Source organism: Nilaparvata lugens, chromosome 1 (assembly GCF_014356525.2).
Source record: "Nilaparvata lugens isolate BPH chromosome 1, ASM1435652v1, whole genome shotgun sequence".
Lineage (NCBI taxonomy): Eukaryota > Metazoa > Arthropoda > Insecta > Hemiptera > Delphacidae > Nilaparvata > Nilaparvata lugens.
Window position 1 is genome coordinate 23,343,389 of NC_052504.1, and position 20,819 is coordinate 23,364,207.

At 32.9% G+C, this 20,819-nt stretch overlaps 1 protein-coding gene across 2 annotated transcripts; it reads right to left on the minus strand.

Moving 5' to 3' along the window:
• Positions 1–959: 959 nt before the first annotated feature.
• LOC111046026 (segment polarity protein dishevelled homolog DVL-3) lies at positions 960–20,815 on the minus strand. Of its 2 annotated transcripts, XM_022331511.2 has the most exons (15): positions 20,569–20,815; positions 19,082–19,151; positions 18,584–18,693; positions 16,899–16,984; positions 15,940–16,008; positions 14,654–14,830; positions 12,679–12,928; positions 11,166–11,294; positions 10,377–10,504; positions 9,342–9,428; positions 8,662–8,796; positions 8,163–8,333; positions 6,801–7,055; positions 5,323–5,610; positions 960–1,363 (listed from the first exon to the last, which is right to left on the minus strand). In XM_022331511.2, the coding sequence occupies exons 1-15, from the start codon at positions 20,727–20,729 to the stop codon at positions 1,341–1,343; spliced, it is 2,139 nt and encodes a 712-aa protein (XP_022187203.2). In that variant the 5' UTR covers positions 20,730–20,815; the 3' UTR covers positions 960–1,340. The 2 variants fall into 2 exon arrangements, with proteins under 2 accessions (XP_022187203.2, XP_022187202.2); XM_022331510.2 differs by lacking the exon at positions 960–1,363 and having other exon boundaries at positions 3,862–5,610; positions 20,569–20,800.
• Between the last annotated feature and the right edge of the window lie 4 nt (positions 20,816–20,819).

Sequence of the window (20,819 nt, forward strand, 5' to 3'; positions counted from 1 at the left end):
ACCTTACTATAGATACTATAGTCAGGTCCACGTTATATTGGCAATATTTGATTAACAGTGGTGTTGCTATCCTTGTCTATTCGACTAAGAAGATAGCGCTATCCTTCTCTAGCTCTGCCATGTTGCCAGATCGTCTTTCAACAATGTTGAAATATTATCTCAATTATTATGGAAATTTATTTAAAAAATATATTTTCTTGATGAGTACAATATAGTTGATTAACAGTTAATAATAAATCATATAAACCTGTATCAGCTATCTTCTATAGAAGGCAGTGAATCTGCAACGCTGTTCTCCTATCTTTCTCCACTGCCATTATAACGTGGACCTACTTTGGACTTGAATGGGGAGCAACATTTGGCCCTGTGGTCACGCTGATAAGCTATCGATGTGTAGAGAGTAGAGTCTGCTCCTGCTATTTTAAGGACGACCAATAGGAAGAACAGACTCCTCTAATCATCATTTATGCGTTTAAAAATAGCTTCCCAATAGTTTGGAGCCCACCTAAATCTATATGCCCACTCATCATCCGTCTCTTTATGCTCAAGCTGGTACTAACGACAAGACATGCATGATAAACATGTGTGTACACACATGTTTATCTTGCACAAACACTTGTTCATCATGCATGTTTTGTCATCAGCGAGAGGCTTCGATCAAATAAATAAACCACTGCAAAATAACAAATTATAGCAATAAATGAATAATTAAACCTCAAATGGAGTAGTGAAGAAAAAATAAACAACAAATAAGAGAAGATACAAAACCTAACCTTAAAAAGATATGTGCGAAGCCTTTCGCTATGATGACAACATGTTCATCATGTCCTGTCGTTAGTGGCCGGCCTTCCTCACCCACCAGCTTTAATCTCATGTCGGCATCACCCTCACAAAGAAGAGTAAAGGTTGAGAGCTACTCTCATCCAAAATGTGGATTCTTGGTGGAAAAATAATAGACAATTTAGTTATTCAATGGTATTATTGTATAAAGTTACACAGAATAAAACCTATTTACAAAATATGTTTTGACAAGTTGATATAGATGATACTGTACACATCCTAAGCTTTATAATATCATTTTATAAAAGAATCTTGGATTACACATTATAAATAATAAATTCGTATATGATACAATATATTCTCTAATGTTCTACATTATCTAAATTAATGTATACAATCTATGTACAATATCGGATTGGGTATATAAATATATAATATATACATTGAATGATACAAAAGGTTCGTCTATAAAAATATAAAACCGGTGTAGTGAAACATGAAATTCATTTTGCTAGCTTAAAAATACGGGTATACTTGTTCATTGTTCATTGTTTCACCGATCAAAAATCCCAAACATGAATGGCTGAAACAAATCAGAGACATTATTTCACTTTAAATGTTTTTGTTCAACAGATAACATCATTATAATGTAAATTTATAATGCCAAATTAGGTACTCGATACAAGATTATAATTTAATAAACCTTTGAGCCAATAAATACATTTGATTGACAATAGGAACATAATAGACTATTCAATTGACTTGCAACAGTTCACCAATGAAGATGGCAGGTAACGAATGGCAAACAAGATGAAATATGGCACTAATCAAAGTGTGTACGGTTCTCGGTTAAGCAGCCTGCACTCAAGAGACAATAGTAGCTGTCGTGGGAACACAGAATTGGAAACTGCATGTACAATTTCAGTTCCGGACATTTCCAATTCGACGTTCCGTAGCAGGTTGTAGTCCCTGAGCGCAGCCTGCTTTATGGGTACTAAATAAATAAAATAGTTGTCCCCAGATGAAGGTAGATTGTTAGCAATCAATTTTTCATTATACTTTTCTTGGAAGTAAAGTATACGAAACCGAACCAAGTAGGAACTGACTCATTGATACAATTTATTATATGATCTGTTTGAAAAAACTTCAAATTTCCTGCGACTTATAATATTAAAATCCAGTTACAATTATTTTGATTTCTCATAAGTGATTTCAGAATAACATCAACTATCAAAATAACATGCATTACATCAATAAATCTCAATTCAATAATCTTATTAAATGATATTTTCGATTCAACTTTTCAATATTATTTTAATCTATTTCAAAATTACTCTCATTTCGATGTGAAATAAAGTGTTACACTACTTCTATCTATACAACACCAAAACTCTACACAATAAAAATATTATAATTATCATGCTTCCAAGAAAACATCAAACATAAAATGAATCTACATGGAATTAATCAACTAGGATTTTTGTCACATCTATTTGAAAATTGTATTTTTCACGGACAGAATGTCAGAAACGTTAAACGGAAACTTGAGAATAAACAATCATAAAAAAAATGACGTATAATCATAGAATTTATGTTTCATTTCGCTTTTTTATAAAAATATATAGATAGATGACAGTTTACAACGTCGTCTTCAGAAACCATCAAATTGGATAATATTAGACACTCAAGTATAAAAAAAGTTTGCTCCTTTCTTCAGTAAACTCTAGAAAATACAAGATACAAAATCAAAACACTGGAATACAAAATTAATTAGATGTTCCACATCGTGATCTATCAATTAATTCGACGATTTATTGATTAATATTTTCACCAAGATTTTAAAACTTCCACCAACATAAAATAGCGTTAGGTATTGTGATCAGATAAATACGTTGCTTTATAACATAAGATAAACAAAAGGGTTACCAAAGTTATAACTTATTTAGTAGTCTAATAATAGTCTCTCAATAATAGTAGTCAGTTCAGCCAGGAACTGAATTTAATTTGAATGTATAAAAATTCCAAAATATATGATAACTTACATCTACTTCTACATTCATGAGATATCAAACCATACAAAGGACTAAATCTTTCACATATACATTGAAAATAAATACAATTTTAGACTACTGTAACATGTGGTATCGTAATAATACGAGTCATTTCAATACCAAATCAAATTGAAGACTAAATTGTAATAAGCTGCTACTCATATTTTCAAGCAACCCTTAAACAAATAATTAATAATTTAGAAATTGAATTTATTGAGAAAATTCTTATTATGAAATGAATAAATATTGTTCTCAATCTACTCGGGTATAAATTACCAACATTACTTGCTATTGTTGCATCAATGTTCTCAAGTATATTTTCCAAATCTACCAGAACAAAATAAAAGTAAAAAAAATTATAAAGTCGAAAGATTAAAAGTTATGAAAACGTCATACAGAACAACAGCACGAGTATATCTTAGAATATAACTAATATATTACCAAATATTCCTACTTGAACGTTCAACAAAACCAAAAAATTAATTTCTAATGCAAATGGAAATTTAAAATCTCTGAATCAAACTACGTATATCGAGTGACCAGGATCATCAAAAGTTTTAACCAACGATTAAAGAATCATTATAATGCTATAATTATTAAACAATACAGTTATTCGTCGAGTGAGCCTGCCAAAGCCTGATTAGTTATTGTTAATTGATCGCTATTTGTTTCATATCAGAGGAATGTTGGTGCTATTTTTAGGAATGCTCTTGTTTACTATGGAATGGAAATATAATAAAACCACGAAATATTTCCCATTTTATTTTAGATTTTTTATAGAGTGAGATCACCTTAATTTGACTTTTGACAAATTGAAATCCCATCAAATAAAAGCTTTCACAAAACTTCAAAATTCCTGTCTATTCGTACAAATATCTATTATGCGACTAGAATTATTGAAATTATGATACTCACAAATATTGGTTTAAAAAGAGTAATATTTATGAGAATGACTATTAATTTATAATTACAAAAATGTATCTTCTTCTTCTTCTTCTTCTTCTCAGCCTTTTCCCACTCTGGTGGGGTCGGCGTTTTGGTCAGTAGTTTCCAGGAGTCTCGGTCGTGAGCTTCGTTTGGATCTTGAGCGATACAATTTTCCCATTTCTTGCTAGGTCGTCCTCTCTTCCTAGTGCCTTCGACATCTAAGTGGTCGATCCTTTTCCCCACATAATTGTCCTCCCTTCTCTCCACATGTCCGTACCACTGCAGTCTTTAAAAATGTCTATCTCTCAAATTTGGTATGGATTTTTTTCAGTTTTCAATTCATCCTTCTTTAGTATAGGAAAGGAAGAGCTTTGATAATAATCCTATTGACCAAGTTAACTTGAATTCTACCCTCAATCTTGTCGAATCAATCTAGAAGAGTCGTTAAGGATCTCTTCAAATCTTTTGCAATACTCCAGTAATATTAGTTAAAAAAACTCTACTGGGAACTATTCATTTCACTATAGATAGTGAATTTCAATTATTGTATTGCTTTTGTAAGAATGAAAAATGGCCTTGATTTGTTTAAAATAATTTTCCTCAAAAGGGGAAACTTTGCACGATATTGTTAAGAATTAATATTATATTATATAATTATTACATAATATTATTATGAATTACAGTAGGTACTCGGCATGCACGAATATTGATTTTTATGTTGTTGTTGGTGCTACTAGAGTACTTAACATAAGCAAAGTTCCCTTTTAGAAAATTATCTATGTCTAACTAAACATGACTGGACTACAATAATATTTAAAGAGACTTTCTTCCAAATACTGAAAAAGACTGGAGTTTTGAAGTTTTGTTCAAGAGTTGACGAGATTAATTAGATGATAAATTAAAAAAACGAATCATGTACAAACGAATTTTCGCTGTTTTAGTTGAATGTTTTTTTTGTAATTTGCAGCTTTAATATAATATTGATTGAGCCTGCTACAATAGTAATACTGGATGAATCGCCATAATTTCATTATTTACTTTTTTTTTAATCTATGTGAATGGATAATTTAATGAACGACGATCTTACAGCAATTATCAAAACTGCATATTATACGCCCGAAATAAATTGGAATATGATAAAAGAAACTTTCTATTTACGCATGAGATAGTTGGCCCGAAAATAAATAAGTAGAGAAATAACCTTTCTATCTAACATGAGAATGGTCAGAAATAGTTGGTCAACAACTAAATCAAATAATAGAAAAATATCCTTTTTGGCATGAGTATACTCTGATTTAATTGGCCCAAAATAAATAAGTAGAAATAACCTTTCTAACATGAGAATACTCATGAGATAGTTGGCCCAAAATAAATAAGTAGAAGATAACCTTTCTAAGATGAAAATGATACGATACAGTTGGTCAACAACTAGATAGAAAGGATAGGTAGCACATGAGCAAATATACATAAATAACCATGAGATGAGATAAGGTGGGTGGGTGGGTACTACAGTATGTACACTAGCACAGAAGCGTTGTCTACATAACATCAACAAAGAACTCACAGGGATTGCCCATGGCCATTCTGAAGGACTGGCGACTGGCGGAGAGGTCCTGGTCTTGGGGGCCGGCGGTAGAGGCGGTGGCAGGGGGCGGTGGAGAGGTGGTGGCGGTGGCGGCAGACGAGCCACTCGACCGTGATCCGCTGCGGGCGTTGGCCGACTTGGACGGCAGATCCACGCCGCTCTCACTCGCCCCCGAGCTGTGGCCCCCACCGCCCCCCAGCCCTGTCTTGGCCGCTGCTATCGACGACGTGCACACACGCGAATGCTCCGACCCGTTACTGCTTCCACCTGCATCAACAAACATTCATTCACTTCTAATTAAACAAATTAAGTTTTGGTTAAATTTTATTTTTATAAAAAAAATTGTCAACCACAAAGTTATATCATAGAGAAATATAGTATAAGAAGATATCCCATGATATAGGGTGTTATGTTCCAAATTTCACTGTTAACTCAAGCCGATAGTCGATGGTCCTAGTATTTCTTTTATTTTTGAAGCCATTTGTAACGCTGGTGATCTTACATAGTGTGCAGTTCATACATTTTCACCCCATCAACACGGTCGTAATTGACAATAGTTGACAGTCATCAGCTTCAGTTAACAAAAATCGGCTTGAAATTTAGAACATGAACGACCTATACCATCTTCTTATGCTATATTATCCCTATTGTTATATGTATAAATTCAGTATGGACAAATTTTAAATTCTGCATTATATAATTTATGGAAAAAATTACATGGAAAAAATAAAAAAATAACAAAATTTTTGTTAAAATAAAAAATGACATTTCTTTAGAAAACAAACAATTTTAACCAATTGTCCATCGATAATATTTTTTTCATTTTTTAGAAAGAACTATAAATACAAATAAAAATTAAATTGAACAATTTTTTGGCATACATGTCATGAGTGGTATTAGAAGTACCAAGTTATAGATTATATTGGGCTGATGTTAGCAGGTTTTCATCTATAGCATCTATAGTGTAGTCATTTCATCAAATCTCCACGTTGTAAATAATGAAAATAATCTGCCAAAAAAACACCCTGACCACGATAGGCTATTCAAGGTTCGACATTTACTAAACACTTTGCAGCAGAATTTTTAAAAAATTGAGGAGTTCAGAGTTGTCGACGAAATTACGATTCCTTTCAAAAGCAGGTGTTTAGAACAGCATCAACAGTTAGAATGGCATCATTCCTCGCCTCATTGCCCAACCAGTGCTATGAGCTTCTGTTGGCATCTTCAGCAAACATTTGCTACATGCTGATAGTAGGACTTATGTTGGCATTTTCAGCAAAATTATGTCACTGAATGCTAATAGAAAAGAACATAGAGGATGTAAAGATTTTCGCCAACCCTAGAGTAATCTGAGAATGAATACCAAGGAAGGCACAAAACAAAACATCTCCCGTTCAAGAAGAACAAATGGGTTTCTAAAGTTATAAAGTAATATTTGCATTGATGATGCAACTGACCAGATCCACTGTGCACACTGTCGTCGCGATTGAAGGAGTATCCGGGTGGCTCGGAGGTGTAGCTGAAGGGCATGGGCGCGTAGCCGCCCCCGGAGGCAGTTGAGTGCGGCAGGTAGGTGCCCGCGTAGGGCATGTGCTGGGGGTGGGCGGGGGGCGGTGCCCACGAGGGGGCCACTGTGCCGGGGGGCGGCAGGGGGCCCACTGTGTCGCGGTCCAGCGACACGCAGTCGTCGTGCAGTTTCAGTGTGGACATCGCTGCCACAACAACAAAACAATATTACCAACCAACAAAACACATTGTGACTTGTCTGTCGCTGCTCTCACTGAACGTCACCAGTAAGTGTCCGCTTTCAGAGTGAGTGATTTCCAGATCATGTTTTTCATGTTTGGTTGTACATAGACTATATGCATCCAATGTGATTACATCCCTACTCTACATTTAAAGTGGAAAGGCTGATATCAATGCGAAGATGAATCATGAAATGTATGGTGCAAAATCACTCACTAATTCCCGATATCTAATACAACAGCTAATAATCGTTTCAATTATATACTTTTTCAAATTACGGTATTTTCACCGTAGTAGATCGGGGAATCGCAAAAAATCTTCATGTTTCAATGAAATTGAATATTTTTACAAATACTGAAATAAGTGCTCATTGACAAATTCAGCTATAGTGTCTTTGATAAAATAATGTTCATGTTTTCTCAAGGAGAAGATTCTGAGTAAATTTAGACTATTGAAATTTTAGACTAATTTAAACAATTAATATTATGAAACGCATAAATTTTGATATTAGTACAATAAAACTCTATACCATCTATGCGGCGGTAATGTATCATGCTTCCTATATTACAACTATGGTGATCATGAATAATTTGTATTATATAAAGGGTCATTTTTCAAGTTTCGATTGACCACATATAAAGTACCAATGTACTTGAATAATGAATAATTAGTGCTTTTAATAATGAATAATGTACTTGGATCATGAATAATTTGTATTATATAAAGGGTCATTTTTCAAGTTCCGATTGACCATAATATGAAGTACCAATGTACTTGAAAGCCAAGCCATTCCATGCGACTTGTTCTTAATTATAAGGTAACTGGAAATATATGGTTTACGCTTGATATCTAATGTGATTGCTTGCCATTGAAGGATTACAGCCTAAATACTCGTAATTAACTGAGCATGAAAATAATCTAATCTTAATCTTACTAACTCTACTAATTTTATATTTCTGAAAATTGAAAACCAATAGGAGTAAAAAGAGGTGTCACAAAAGTGAATGCTTCAATAGCATAAACTATTTTGTAGTACTATTCATGAACACTTTCAATTTTCATAAATCACTCACCAGTTGATAACACATCGCCGAAAATGTAGTAGCACTGTTCAGAGAATGTGATTTTATTGACGGTATGCCTGATGTAGCCAGCCTTTAGCATATGTGAAGCATATTTACGAGCGTCCCTCCTGTCTGAAAACCCATTGACATGGGTATCCAGCCAATCAACAACATCAGCACCTGCAAAAGGATAAATCCACTTATGAATAGAGCATTTAAAATAAAATCTCACTAGACAAATCGATCATTGATGAACAAACACTGATTAATAATTTAATAATAATCATCTTTCCTCACACACAGGCTTTGCCCTTGTGAGGGAACCTTCTTCATGTTTTGTATATGTATATTGTTTGTATTTTCTAAGAAGAATAAAGATAATTTCAATTAAAAAAAAACATCTTTACGGATTCTCCATTAAATGTTGAGAAAATGTAAAATTAAAAACTTGTTCAATAGGCTGTTTTCCAAAATAAATCATATTTGATATGAAAGGGGTAGAACTTACCGATGAATGCATTTGGTATGGTTATTTTGAGCCACATTCGATCCCTTATTTCAAGACCAGAATCGGGTCGCGCCATTGCTCTGACTATGGTTGCCATATCCATGCTCACATTCAAATGTAATTCGTCGAACGGCCCTGGAAATATAATAAGATATTAGAAATAATAATAAATCATTCCAAGATTAAAACTGATTACCCCTACTGATAAAATCAAAATCAATGAATGAATTTTACTTACGAATAGAAAGAACTGTATTCAAAATAGAACATTAAGATAAGTGAACTGAGGAGGGTAGCCATTCAAAATCAGAAATTTGTTTTTATTTAGTTTACTTGTAATATTTTTTTTCTGAAGTTTTCAACAATTTCAAACAGAAAAAATTGAAATGATTGGTTCAGATTGCTTCAAGTCGTTTCATAAATAATAAACATTTTTGTGTTATTTATTCATATTGCCATAGAGATCCTTTTGGATGTGTACATGTCATTTCCTATTTATATAAACATTCAAGTTTATAAAAGTTATGACAAGTTCCAAGTATTAGAAGGATTTATCTGGAATAAAGTAGAAATTGATTTGTCAGGTATCAAGTGTAGAAATGAATCCTCATTGACAATTTTCAAAATAAGCCTATCATAGATGAGCATTTTTTTGATAAGAATAGAAATACAGTGCTTACTTTCAGTATCAGCAATACTGGATGAGATGGATGAGCTGGTGGAGGTCAGAGTGGTAACTGAAGGCGGTCGTAAAGGATACGTTTCTCCTGCAAAACAATAAACAATGAATTGGCCAAATAGTCAATCAACAAAAAGATTAATAATTGTTGTTTGTGCATCTTATTCTTCCAAAGGTGAAAGTTGTCTTTGTCTAACAATTTCCCCAAGGGAGAATTGTTTAAATTGTAATCTCGTGATCTACACAGCGAGAAAAATTAATACTTTAGAGTTGTGTTCTAGATAGTAAAACACTACTTTAGACAGTAGATTGAGGAAAATATATAACAAATTGCGACTAGAGAATGGAAAAATTATAATGAAACCGATTTGTCACCACTCCATTTGGTCCAAATGATATTTGGAAATCAATGAGACGTATCATTCGTTAATTTTACTAGGGCTTAGTTTTATTACCTATTATTGCATAGAATTACTAGTACCCTTTTTATTATCTTTGAAACATAAATAAGGAAAAATATCATCAAGAGAATAATCGAGAAGTATCCTATTATTAGAATTTAATTTTATTTATTTATTTATTTATTTATTTATACATTAATAGATACAATCATTCTCAACTATGAATGATTGAGAAGGAACAACAGGCTTAAAGCCCAAAACTGTTTCTTTCCCAAATTTAGATAGAAATTTTCCAAAAATAGGTTATGTTTACACTACACGTTTTTTGTCCAATTTTGAGTCCAAAATATCTATAAACTAGGAATTTAGAATTTAGGAAAGTTGAAAACCAAATTAAATAATAATACTTCACTAAATCATCACTAATAACTGAAAATACAGTATTAATAATTGAAAATTTTAAAAAGCGAAAAGAAACTCAAACGTACTCCTAAAACAACAGCTGTTGTTTTCTTTATGCATGGTAGCAGTACAATATTTTCAACTCTCAAATGAAAACTTGTTTAAAGTATACATACAAAGTACTGCTTTGTACACAGTGCACAGGAGAATAAAATTTTGTAGAATATAATTACCTCTAATTGCAGCAGTGTGGGCGACCCAGGCCCCTGGATCGATGGGTCGAACGGGTTCAGTCCTAGGAATGGTAAAATATCCTTTTGGATTTGGATCCCAACACTTTGCAACTACCAGCTTGATTGGCCTGAAAAGTAAACAAAAATACCGAGTTAGTTTCCTTTTACAAATGTTACCTCAATTTTTGAAAGACTAGTTACAGGACGAGTTTTACCGAGGTACAAATTTAAATCACTTACATGCGTACAACTATAATAAAAATTAAAAAGTTTTTTTTTGTGTAGTTGAGAAGTTGATATTGTGGTAATTATGTCTATCAATCTCTGATAGACTGATTTATCAGAGATTGACAATGGTGTAATAACCGAAACCGGTCTTTCCAAGTATCAATAAATCTGTGTTTTTTTTTGACAATTTCTCAGTCTTTAATTCAATATTCAATTAAAAAGTAAGTCTTATTAAGGAATGTCAAATACAACATTTATTTAGTAACTGATTTAAAGCATCGATTACAACAAATTTTCAACAAACAAACCAGCCTTCAAATAAAACATATCAGGATAGGAACACATACTCTAAGCAGCCTGTAAACAGGGACAATAGTAGCGTCGACTAGCATCCGGGAACACGGAATAGGATGTTACTTGTACACTTGAGTTCTGGATGTTTCCAATTTTTCGTTCCCGTAGCAGCTAATGGACGCTTCTAGTGTATCTGTGTGCAGCGTGTTCAACATCAAAAGTAAAATCTACAAAGAATCACTTTTATTCAGCAAAAAATCTTCTTACCCTGGCTTTTGGACGACTTCTCTCAAGACTCTCACAGCTTCATCATTGGACATGTTTTCAAAATTTATGTCATTCACTTGAAGAATCATGTCTCCCGGTTCTATTCGTCCATCTAATGCAACTGCACCACTGTTGAAGAAAAATACATATAAATCATTAAAAATAAATTTTTATCATGATAATGATGTTCAATCAGTAAAGAAAATAGCTACTAGCATCATCATTGCATTGATAATGTTGCTAAATACATTTGAAGACTTTTATACTGACAAAATACTCCTTGTTCATTAGAAGTAGGCTAATAGATTGATTCTCTGAGAGGGCAGGAGTTCAGCCCAACCATCTCAACTTTTCAATCTAGAGTTTAATAATCTGCAATACAATATAGATGTTTATTGCTCAACAACATTACCTACTTGGAAGAATACAACCAGTAATGCAGAGCTTTTAATCGTCAAAGATATAATAATTTTATAGGTTCTCAATTAAATATTGAAATCGATATCAGATATTATTTTGTGGCTATCAAGCATTATTTGACAAACCTGTTTGTCTGATATAGTACAGCGCAGACCCGTACCCTAATTCAACAGTAAGAACTTTACTTGTGTATTTAGCTATTCCCTCAATTCTATATGGCGTGTACACACAGTATTATACATGCAACTTTCAAGCAATAGCCAAAACGCCAGGTCGCTTCTAAGGGTGGCCACTAACGACAGGGCAAGTGTGTTGAACATGTGTGCACACACATGCTCGTCAAGTTGTGTCATCAGTTAGAGTAAGGCTGGTCACACACCGACTAGTCAAGACAAGACTAGTCACAATACTTCACATAGTTGCTTATGGAGTCATGTCTAATTGTAATGACTAATCAGTGTGTGTTGCGTCATAAGCAGCAATGTTATGTGAAGTATTGTGACTAAACGTGATTAGTCTTGTCTTGACTAATCGGTGTGTGACGAGCCTTAGAGCTAGAGTTCTTTATTTATGTATGTTACAATATTTACTTGGCTTATTCACATTATGCTTATTATTCAACGAATTTTACAAAGTATAAAAATTAATCAATGAGAATAAAGATTGAATGCAATTAGATTAACGATCATTATAATATTGATGTAACTTCATAAATCGGCGGTGTTTCAACAAATAATTGTTGATTCTATAAGAATGATATAAAATAATATTCTTCCCATCAACAAACGACTGGGTAAAGTGAGAGGCTCACCTCAGTGAGAGGCTTCGATCAAAAAACATAAAATAAAATAAATAACAACCAATAACAATAGAATAACCACTGGAAAATTACAAATTATAACAATACAATAATAACCTCAAATAGAAGAAAAATAACAAAAAGTCGAAGATACAAAACGTAACCTCAAAAAAATGTTTGAAGCCTTTCACTGTGATGACACAAAAAATGTATGACGACATGTGTTGAACATCATTTGTTCAACACACTGGTGCTGTCGTTAGTGGCCACCCTAACAATGTGTAACAACGGTACCCCTTCATGATAGATCCGACATAGATGCCGCCATCACCGCCCTTGTTGCTCTGGCCGACAATGCTGATGCCGAGAAAGTTGACGGTGTCCATGTTGAGCGTGACGGTGATGATGTTGAGCGACATGGTCGAGTCGGTGATGGACGAGAAGGAGGAGGTTCGTGACATGGCGGCCGGCTGCCGGTGGCGTCGCCTCCGCTGTGGCCGACGTCTAGATCCGCCGCCAACCACCCGCGATATCGTGCTCGAATCTAGCAACACACAACCACTCTACTCTCAATTCAAAACTACTTTCAACTTTCTACAACTAGTTAAACTTTCAATATTATGATAATAATATATAGAAGTGATCGTTTCATTCAAAATTTAGACTTTGAATAATCACTGTTCTATATGTTATTAATTTTAGACTTTAATAATATCTATTTGATTCAAAATTTGCTTGTTTTTCTGAGCTTTGAAGAGGGTGAATTGTTTTTTGCAAAGTGGAATAACATACCGTAACATACATTTGGAGAGTATAGTATAAATTATTGGTAATGGGTCAGTTTTGGACATAAGCCTGTTGTGCCTATCCTCATTTCAAGTATTTCTACACAATGTGATAAATAATTTGGAAATTCATTATGATAAATTTCAAAAGTAAAATCATAACCTTAGCCTATTGTTTTGGAAACATTTTATACATTAGTATTTGGGAGAGAGACAGCATGTTGTCTTCTCCCGATCATATATTATTATGATTATAATATATTATATATTTATTATTATATATTATATAATATATGATTCATTCATAATATTTAGATGAATATTCCAAAAAATTTTCCAACTTTATGGGTCTTCCTAAAGCTTAGGATTTATCGAGTGGAAGAATATAAGTGCTGAAATGATGTCAGTTTTTATCGATGCCCACGATAGTTCTAGGCCCGATTCCTAGGACACTAATTAAATCTAATGGACCATCAAGTCTAAATTGAATTTATAGATTTAAAGATTCGTTAGATTTCATTAGTCCAAGAAACCGGGCACTAGACTTGTAGGAGAAACATAAATTGATAGAAATGTATTTATGGTTTATGATGAGTTGTAATTTTTCATGACTCATGATTCTGTTGTCATTAACATAGAATGAGCTTCGGTAAGCATGAAGCTACTTACTAATTACGCTTAATTTTTTTTGGAAAACGACTTTTTCTCAATCTTAAATAAGTACAATTAATTGTCCTAAGATCCAAATCAGGGAACAATCCATCATCAATTACATGCCACCCATTTCCGCTGATAGTAAATGTTTAGTGTTAACAAAAGTTTGATGGGATTCGAACTGGAATAATAACATCAGAGCTGAAATTTTGACAACAAAAAGATTAAAATATTTAGCTTAATCTATAATACAATAAAAGAAAGAATTGCCTTATACGGGATAGGAAATTCACGAATGGCACATCATCACGTCTCAACTACCCAACTGAAACTGATTAACTTGAAATTTTGCATATTCTAAATTTACAGAGGATGGTTATATTCCTAAAAAGTAAATAAAAGTAAAATTATAAAGTTTTAGTCCTGTTTTTAATTTTTCAAAATTTCAGTGGGTCAAGTTTTCTTAATTGGACCCTTGCGGAGCACAGGTTACCTGCTAGTCTATAATATAATAAAGGAAAGAACTGGCTTACCTATACACGCACGGGATAGGAAATTCACGCATCATCACGTCTCAACTACTCAACTGATTAATCTTGAAATTTTGCATAGCTTATAGATTTTTAATTTACCGAAGATAGTTATAGACCTATTTCAAGATTTCAGTAGGTCAAGTTTTCAGTTTGTCACGTTTTTAATTCACATTGGAAACAACTCTATCATTCTAGCATTCACAATACATTCCAATCATCAATTATTGATATGATGATAATAATAAAGAGTGATATCACTGCGAATCAATTGGGCAAGAGGTGAGCTGGTGAGCTTACCAAGCGTGTTTCTGTCGATGGAGAGATTGGTGGCGCGGCCTGTGGTGGTGGTGATGTGGCTGGAGGCATCGTCCTCCGACTCGAGGAAGCTGGTCGTTTCCAAGTCTGAGCTGAGCATCGACGACGATTCGTAGCCATGGCCTTGTCGCATTTTTGAATGCCCGTTCATTTTTAAACCTGCAACGTAACTCCACATCTGAATAGTTGCAACAGTCTTAACTTAAATTTAACAATAAACTAATGAGAATCTAGAAAGATAATTGGAACTAAAGCTTTTGCTTTTACTCCCCACCATCAAGTAAGTTTAAATTATGCTGGTGATGCCATCAACCTTTGTAAAATAATTCGGCCAGGTTGCACAAAAGCTTCCTAATTTCATTTACGTTAATGAGGCTTCTCTGATTGGTTCTCGAGGTATTTAACCACGATTAAAATTTAACAGACTTTCGTGCAACTGGACCTTAGTCCAGTCAATTAGTCGTCATCAATAATTTAATAAAGGAAAGAATTATACACGTAGGGGATAGCAGATTCACGAATGACGCATCATTGCATATTGATTCTTAATTTACCTTGGATGGTTATAGGCCTATTTTAAATTCTTCAAGATTTGAGTAGGTTAGGTTTTCAATTTGACAAGTTTTTAATTAGACCTGCTAGTTCAAGTTTTTAATTAATTACCTGCTAGTCTACAATTATTATTAATTAATGATTATATATTTCGTAGTGATCTCATTTTTATTTTGTTATCTTATTCTATTGCAATAAAAATTATTTTTGAAAGTAGCTCAATGACGAACTCATTTATTTAGATGGATGAATTTCAACTTGGCTTTAACCAAATATGTTTTAACATTGACTGAAAAACTAAGTCTAGTAGTTTGTAATTGTGTGTGCATTTTCATTCATATTTTTGGGCACTGGTATAAAAATCAGTAGCACGGTATACATTTAGACAGTAGTACAGTCATACATTTTTAATTATAGATTTTTTGTTTGATGACGTGACGAGGTTCGGACAGTAATGTCCACTCTACCACTTGATCACGATTTAAAGACTAATGGAAAGGCCAAATTGATTGAAATCCAGTAATCAATAGGTGTATTAATTACTAATAATCCGAAGTTAGTGATTCAATTCGATAATAATCTGAAGTTAGTGATTCGGATAGTGTTTAATTATTAACCATATTAGAATATATCTTCTATGGTATTAATTAATGATACGCATTAAAAAAAGTTTCAAATTATATGTGTAGCTTCAAAAGTATTCATCAAGTAATTACCATTATATTTATGATATTTCTCATATTTGTCCACTGGTTGTCTAGATTCTTTGTGCATATTATGATGCCCTGAAAATAAAAAATACATAACAGATTAACAAATTCGATGAAAAAATTATTATTTTATTAATTGTTAAATATAACGATTTTGGTTGAATGACAATTGTGTTCATTATTCTTAGATCTCCTCTAATTCTGAGAAATGTTATTTCAATGTTATGATTATGGCAGATTTTTACAACCCAAATTGAATGTTTTAACTTGACAAATCATAAATGTGGAGCCTTACTCATATCTTATAAAATTATTTTATTGAAGGTTTCATTATTTTTTATTAGTTTTCATAGATCAGTCATATTTTTCATTTAATTGATTGAATCAACTATTACCCTTTTTCTATTATTTTTAAGAGACTTTGATGAAAGGGAAAGCTACTAGTCTATTTATCGAAAGAAGATACAACAATAGTATAAAATGTGCGCTTGTGAGCATATAAAAGTGATTATTCATTATTAGCTGGTAATTGCTGGACTCGTCAAAACCAGGTCACGGTGATTTCATTCACATTCAATCATGTACTGTTGTGTTTATTTAGTTCAGTATTCATTTTAAAATCTCTGAATATTGTGAATCGGCCTTGTCTCTACAAGATTCACTCTCACACCCGTAAGTTTGTTTACATTGTCTCTCGGCTTCCAGAACACACTGAAGATTATCAAATACAAAAATATAATTGCCTACAATACCGAACAGTGATGCAAGACTACTGGGGACTTGTACTTGAATGCAAAATAAACAAGAAGAAAACAAGAAATTTTGTGATTTCTTGTAAAATGTTCAGTGCTTTACCAGGAAGAAGCTTCGATTTCGAGATAATTATGTTAGTAATACTGAAGACATAACGGTTCATAGCAATATCTACAATCAATTTAGGGTTAATTTGATTGAAAATGACAAACCTGGTCTTGAGCTGATGATTGATTCAGTCTCTGTACAAGTCAAATCGTCTGTATTTGTGCGGACTGTGTGCATTGAGTTTATAATCCTGAAAATTAAAGTTCAATATAACATTTCAATAATAAATAACGATAATAATAAAATAATATCGAGTTGATATTCAATTCCAAATGAAACTAGTAAAATGATTAAAACTAAACTCAAGGCATTCAGACAATTTCTGCAAGTTATTTATTATTATCAGGCTGAATTCCAAGGAAGTTCAAAGAATTGAAGTAAGAAGTACACTAACCGAGACAATGGGCCATATGATTAAAGTTGAGCATTTGCTTATACTTATAAAATATGGAGCATATGCTTCATTTTCTATGAATAAACGTGAGCAAAACCTTTTGCTCACGCTCATCAAAAAAAATAGTTTGAGCATTTGCTCAAAAGTAAAAGCTTATACTCAAAATGGTATGAATAAACTAGAGCATTTGCTTCAAAAGTTGAGCACCAAAAAAGGTGAGTCTAGTCTAGAGCAGCTTATCACCTTTTGTTCATAGTAAAATGGCTCAACTAATTCGTATGAGTAAGAGGAAACTATACCAGATACGATCACAACCAATAGTTGAGAACTATAAAACTCTTTTTAGATTCAACCATGATATATATATTACCATTATTCATACAAACAAATAAATACAAAAGATAGCTATCTGATATAGGGTAAAGATATCCATCACAAAATAGGAAATAGGCATTTAAGAAGATAAGAGTGTAGACGATTATAATAAGGCTAATATTATAAGATTATGCTGAAGATTACTATAGAGATGACATTTTTTCACGCTATTATTTCAAAATTCTAAACCCAACTAACCTAAAACTCAATTCATGAATAGAAAACAGAGCAGACGACGCAAACACAAGCGGTGTCTCCTACTTGCATATTTAGCGCTTACGTGAGCTATAAAACCGAAGTAAGGCCACAAAGGCGAATCAGCTGATGAAAAATCTTTAAAATACGTGAGCATTTGCTCCAGAGTTCAGGAGCATAAGGTACGAGTATAAGGTAAAGCTTATTCATATAAAAATGAGCAAAACCTCATGCTCCATGCTCATGCTCATATGCTTTGGTTTTATTCATATGGCCCATTGTCACATCAATTGAGTCTCAATTTTTAGAAAAGAGGTTCATCAACAGGTATTGTTTTAATCTAAGTTAACTCGTAAATGAATGTTTCCTCAATTTTTTGGAAGAATAGTTCTCAAATTATTTGGGCTGTCTGTACTGAATGATAAAACAAGAAATGTGTCATCTATTGCTCTCAAGATAAAAATCAGATCAATTGAGACTTGATTAAGACGTTAAAGGCTTTTGTTGTAAAAGCTGATCACGTTGTTCAAGTTGATTCGTGAATGAATATTTCCTCAATTTTCTAAAAGAATAGTTCTCGAATTACTTGGGCTGTAAATACTTACATGAATAGAAATTTATCATAGAGTGCAGGATAAAGTAATATGTATCAAATAGCAATTTCAATTGATTTATAATGATTAAACTTTTCAAGTGAATTGGATACAATTAAAATGTGGTTTTAGAGAATTGAATATTAACTATTTAAATCGATACAACATGTAGCATTGTAGCATTTTACAGTATGGTGATGAGTTGTTCAATGTTAATTTGTAGGCTACTCACGGTGGTTGGTCGATGTTCCTTTCCTGTTGAGCCTTTGTGTCTGAGTGACCAGCACTCTCGGTGCCTTGTGAAGTGCCTTCCGAGGCATTGCTTCCCTCAGCTGACACCAACTGCAAAACATTCGCCGTATCATTTACAACTAATTGTTTCTCTAATATGAATTGAATAACTTCACAAATTGATCTAGCTGATTATCATAGTATGACGATGGGCTACAATAGAACGCCTGTTGACCTACTATTTTTCCCTTTTTGGCTGCTTATTTGAACGGTATTTTAGAGTGAGGAGGAAAAGTGTTTTGGTAAAGATTAAACAAAAGAATGCGCCTCTCAAAAACCCAGGACGCTATTGCTGCCTAATCCAAGCTCTACAGCTCTAATGATGACCAAAAAAATAAAAAATTCAACAGATTGCAGTGGTTATGAATTAATAAGAAAAAACCTCAATCGTCATAAAAATACGACCAAGAATTTGATTAGCTTAAAAAGGATTACTCACCCACGAGACGACTCTTCCATTGAAACACGGCAGATGGGCATCATCATCAACAATTTCTTCTTTGACAACGCTGAAAAAATAAATATTAGAATAATTAAAATAAAATAAAATTGAAGGTTTGATTTATTTTATTTATTAATTTTGCAAAAATTGTCATCTATAATAAAATAAAAGAGCTGGCTTTTAAAAGTACGCGGGATAGGAAATTGACGAATGACGCACTATCACGTCTAAACTGAGCTACTCAACTGATAAAATTAGTTTTTTCTTACAGATTTTTAATTTACCAGGGTGGTTATAGGCCTATTTCAAATTCTTCAAGTGTTCTTTTAGTACCTAGGTCAATATTACAGTGTCAAGTTTTTTATTAGACCCTAGCGGAGCACGGGTTACCTGCTAGTCTTCAATAAAATAAAATTATGACAGATGAAAGTGTAACAGATTACGACCACAGCTCTATTTTATTCACTTTATATTGATATTAGCGTTAAACCTCCATTATGAAAATATCACCAACCGAGTTACACCAAACGGGTTAAATTATTTTTCAAATTAGCTGATCACACTAGATTAGCATTGATCTGATCAATCCCTAATCAAGTTTGATTGGATTTATTGCAATGCGTAAGGATGATAAAATGCGTTTACGCAGTTATGAGCGTAGCAAGCAAAGTCTACCCTGTGAGATTCTCTATTCCTGCGTTGAGATGTTGAGAGCCCAGTCATGTAGGGCGTTAGACTTTGTGATGCATTCTCGGCCCCGTCACAGCCACACTCTCAACACTGGATACATATGTATACCCACTAAACTGCCCAATGTTCCCCAAGAGTAAGACTGCAATTCTCAAAGAGAGAAACTTGTTTCAGTCTGCTAGTATCAACTAGGTGTAAAATCAAAATATATTCCTAATTTGAGTAAACACTCTGGTAACGAACAAACAAGATTTTGAAATAATACAAGAAATTTTGAATATTCTATGTAGTTTATTTATTTTCAAAAAGACTGGAAAATAGAACCTAACCTAACTTAGTCGAAAAGGTACAAATTCAACAAGTAACAACATCATAAAAATAGGATATGAAGAAATATATAAATGAAAAGATAAAATGTTCTATTATTAATCTATTGTTGAATATTGTCTTCAAGGCATTATAAAAACATGCCACAATAGGAAGGTTGGGATACAATAGGTCACAAAGTTGATTTCATAGTCGGTTATGCTGTTTCAAATTATTTTAATGGTATAAATAGTATTTTATATTATTGAATTGGAAAATTAAATTTATCAGATTCCCATAAAATAATTATTTTGGTAAGATATTGAAAGCTATCAATGTAAGCAGACATATAGCTGCAATAGAGATGTAGGCCTATATCTTTTAGGTTTGAGAATAGAAAAACATATTTATATGTGTCTGATGAAAAATTATAACTACTATTTTATGGTTCTAATCAGTAAAAATAAAGATTTAAATAATATACTTACCCAAAATCGTCGTCCATTGACTTGAAAAAATACTTGTAGTTAGGCCGGTTCAAGACATTTTTGAAGTCTGATAGAGTAACTCTTTCTGGCGCAATTGCAAGTTTCACTAAATAAGGTGTTTCTTCATCGTCAATATGATAAATTACTTTAGTTTCTTCCATGTTTTGGAAATATAAATAATCTCCACAACTTCAATCCCTAATCACAATATGGAGGCTGCCATCGAAATATCAATTGACTGAGTGAATAAG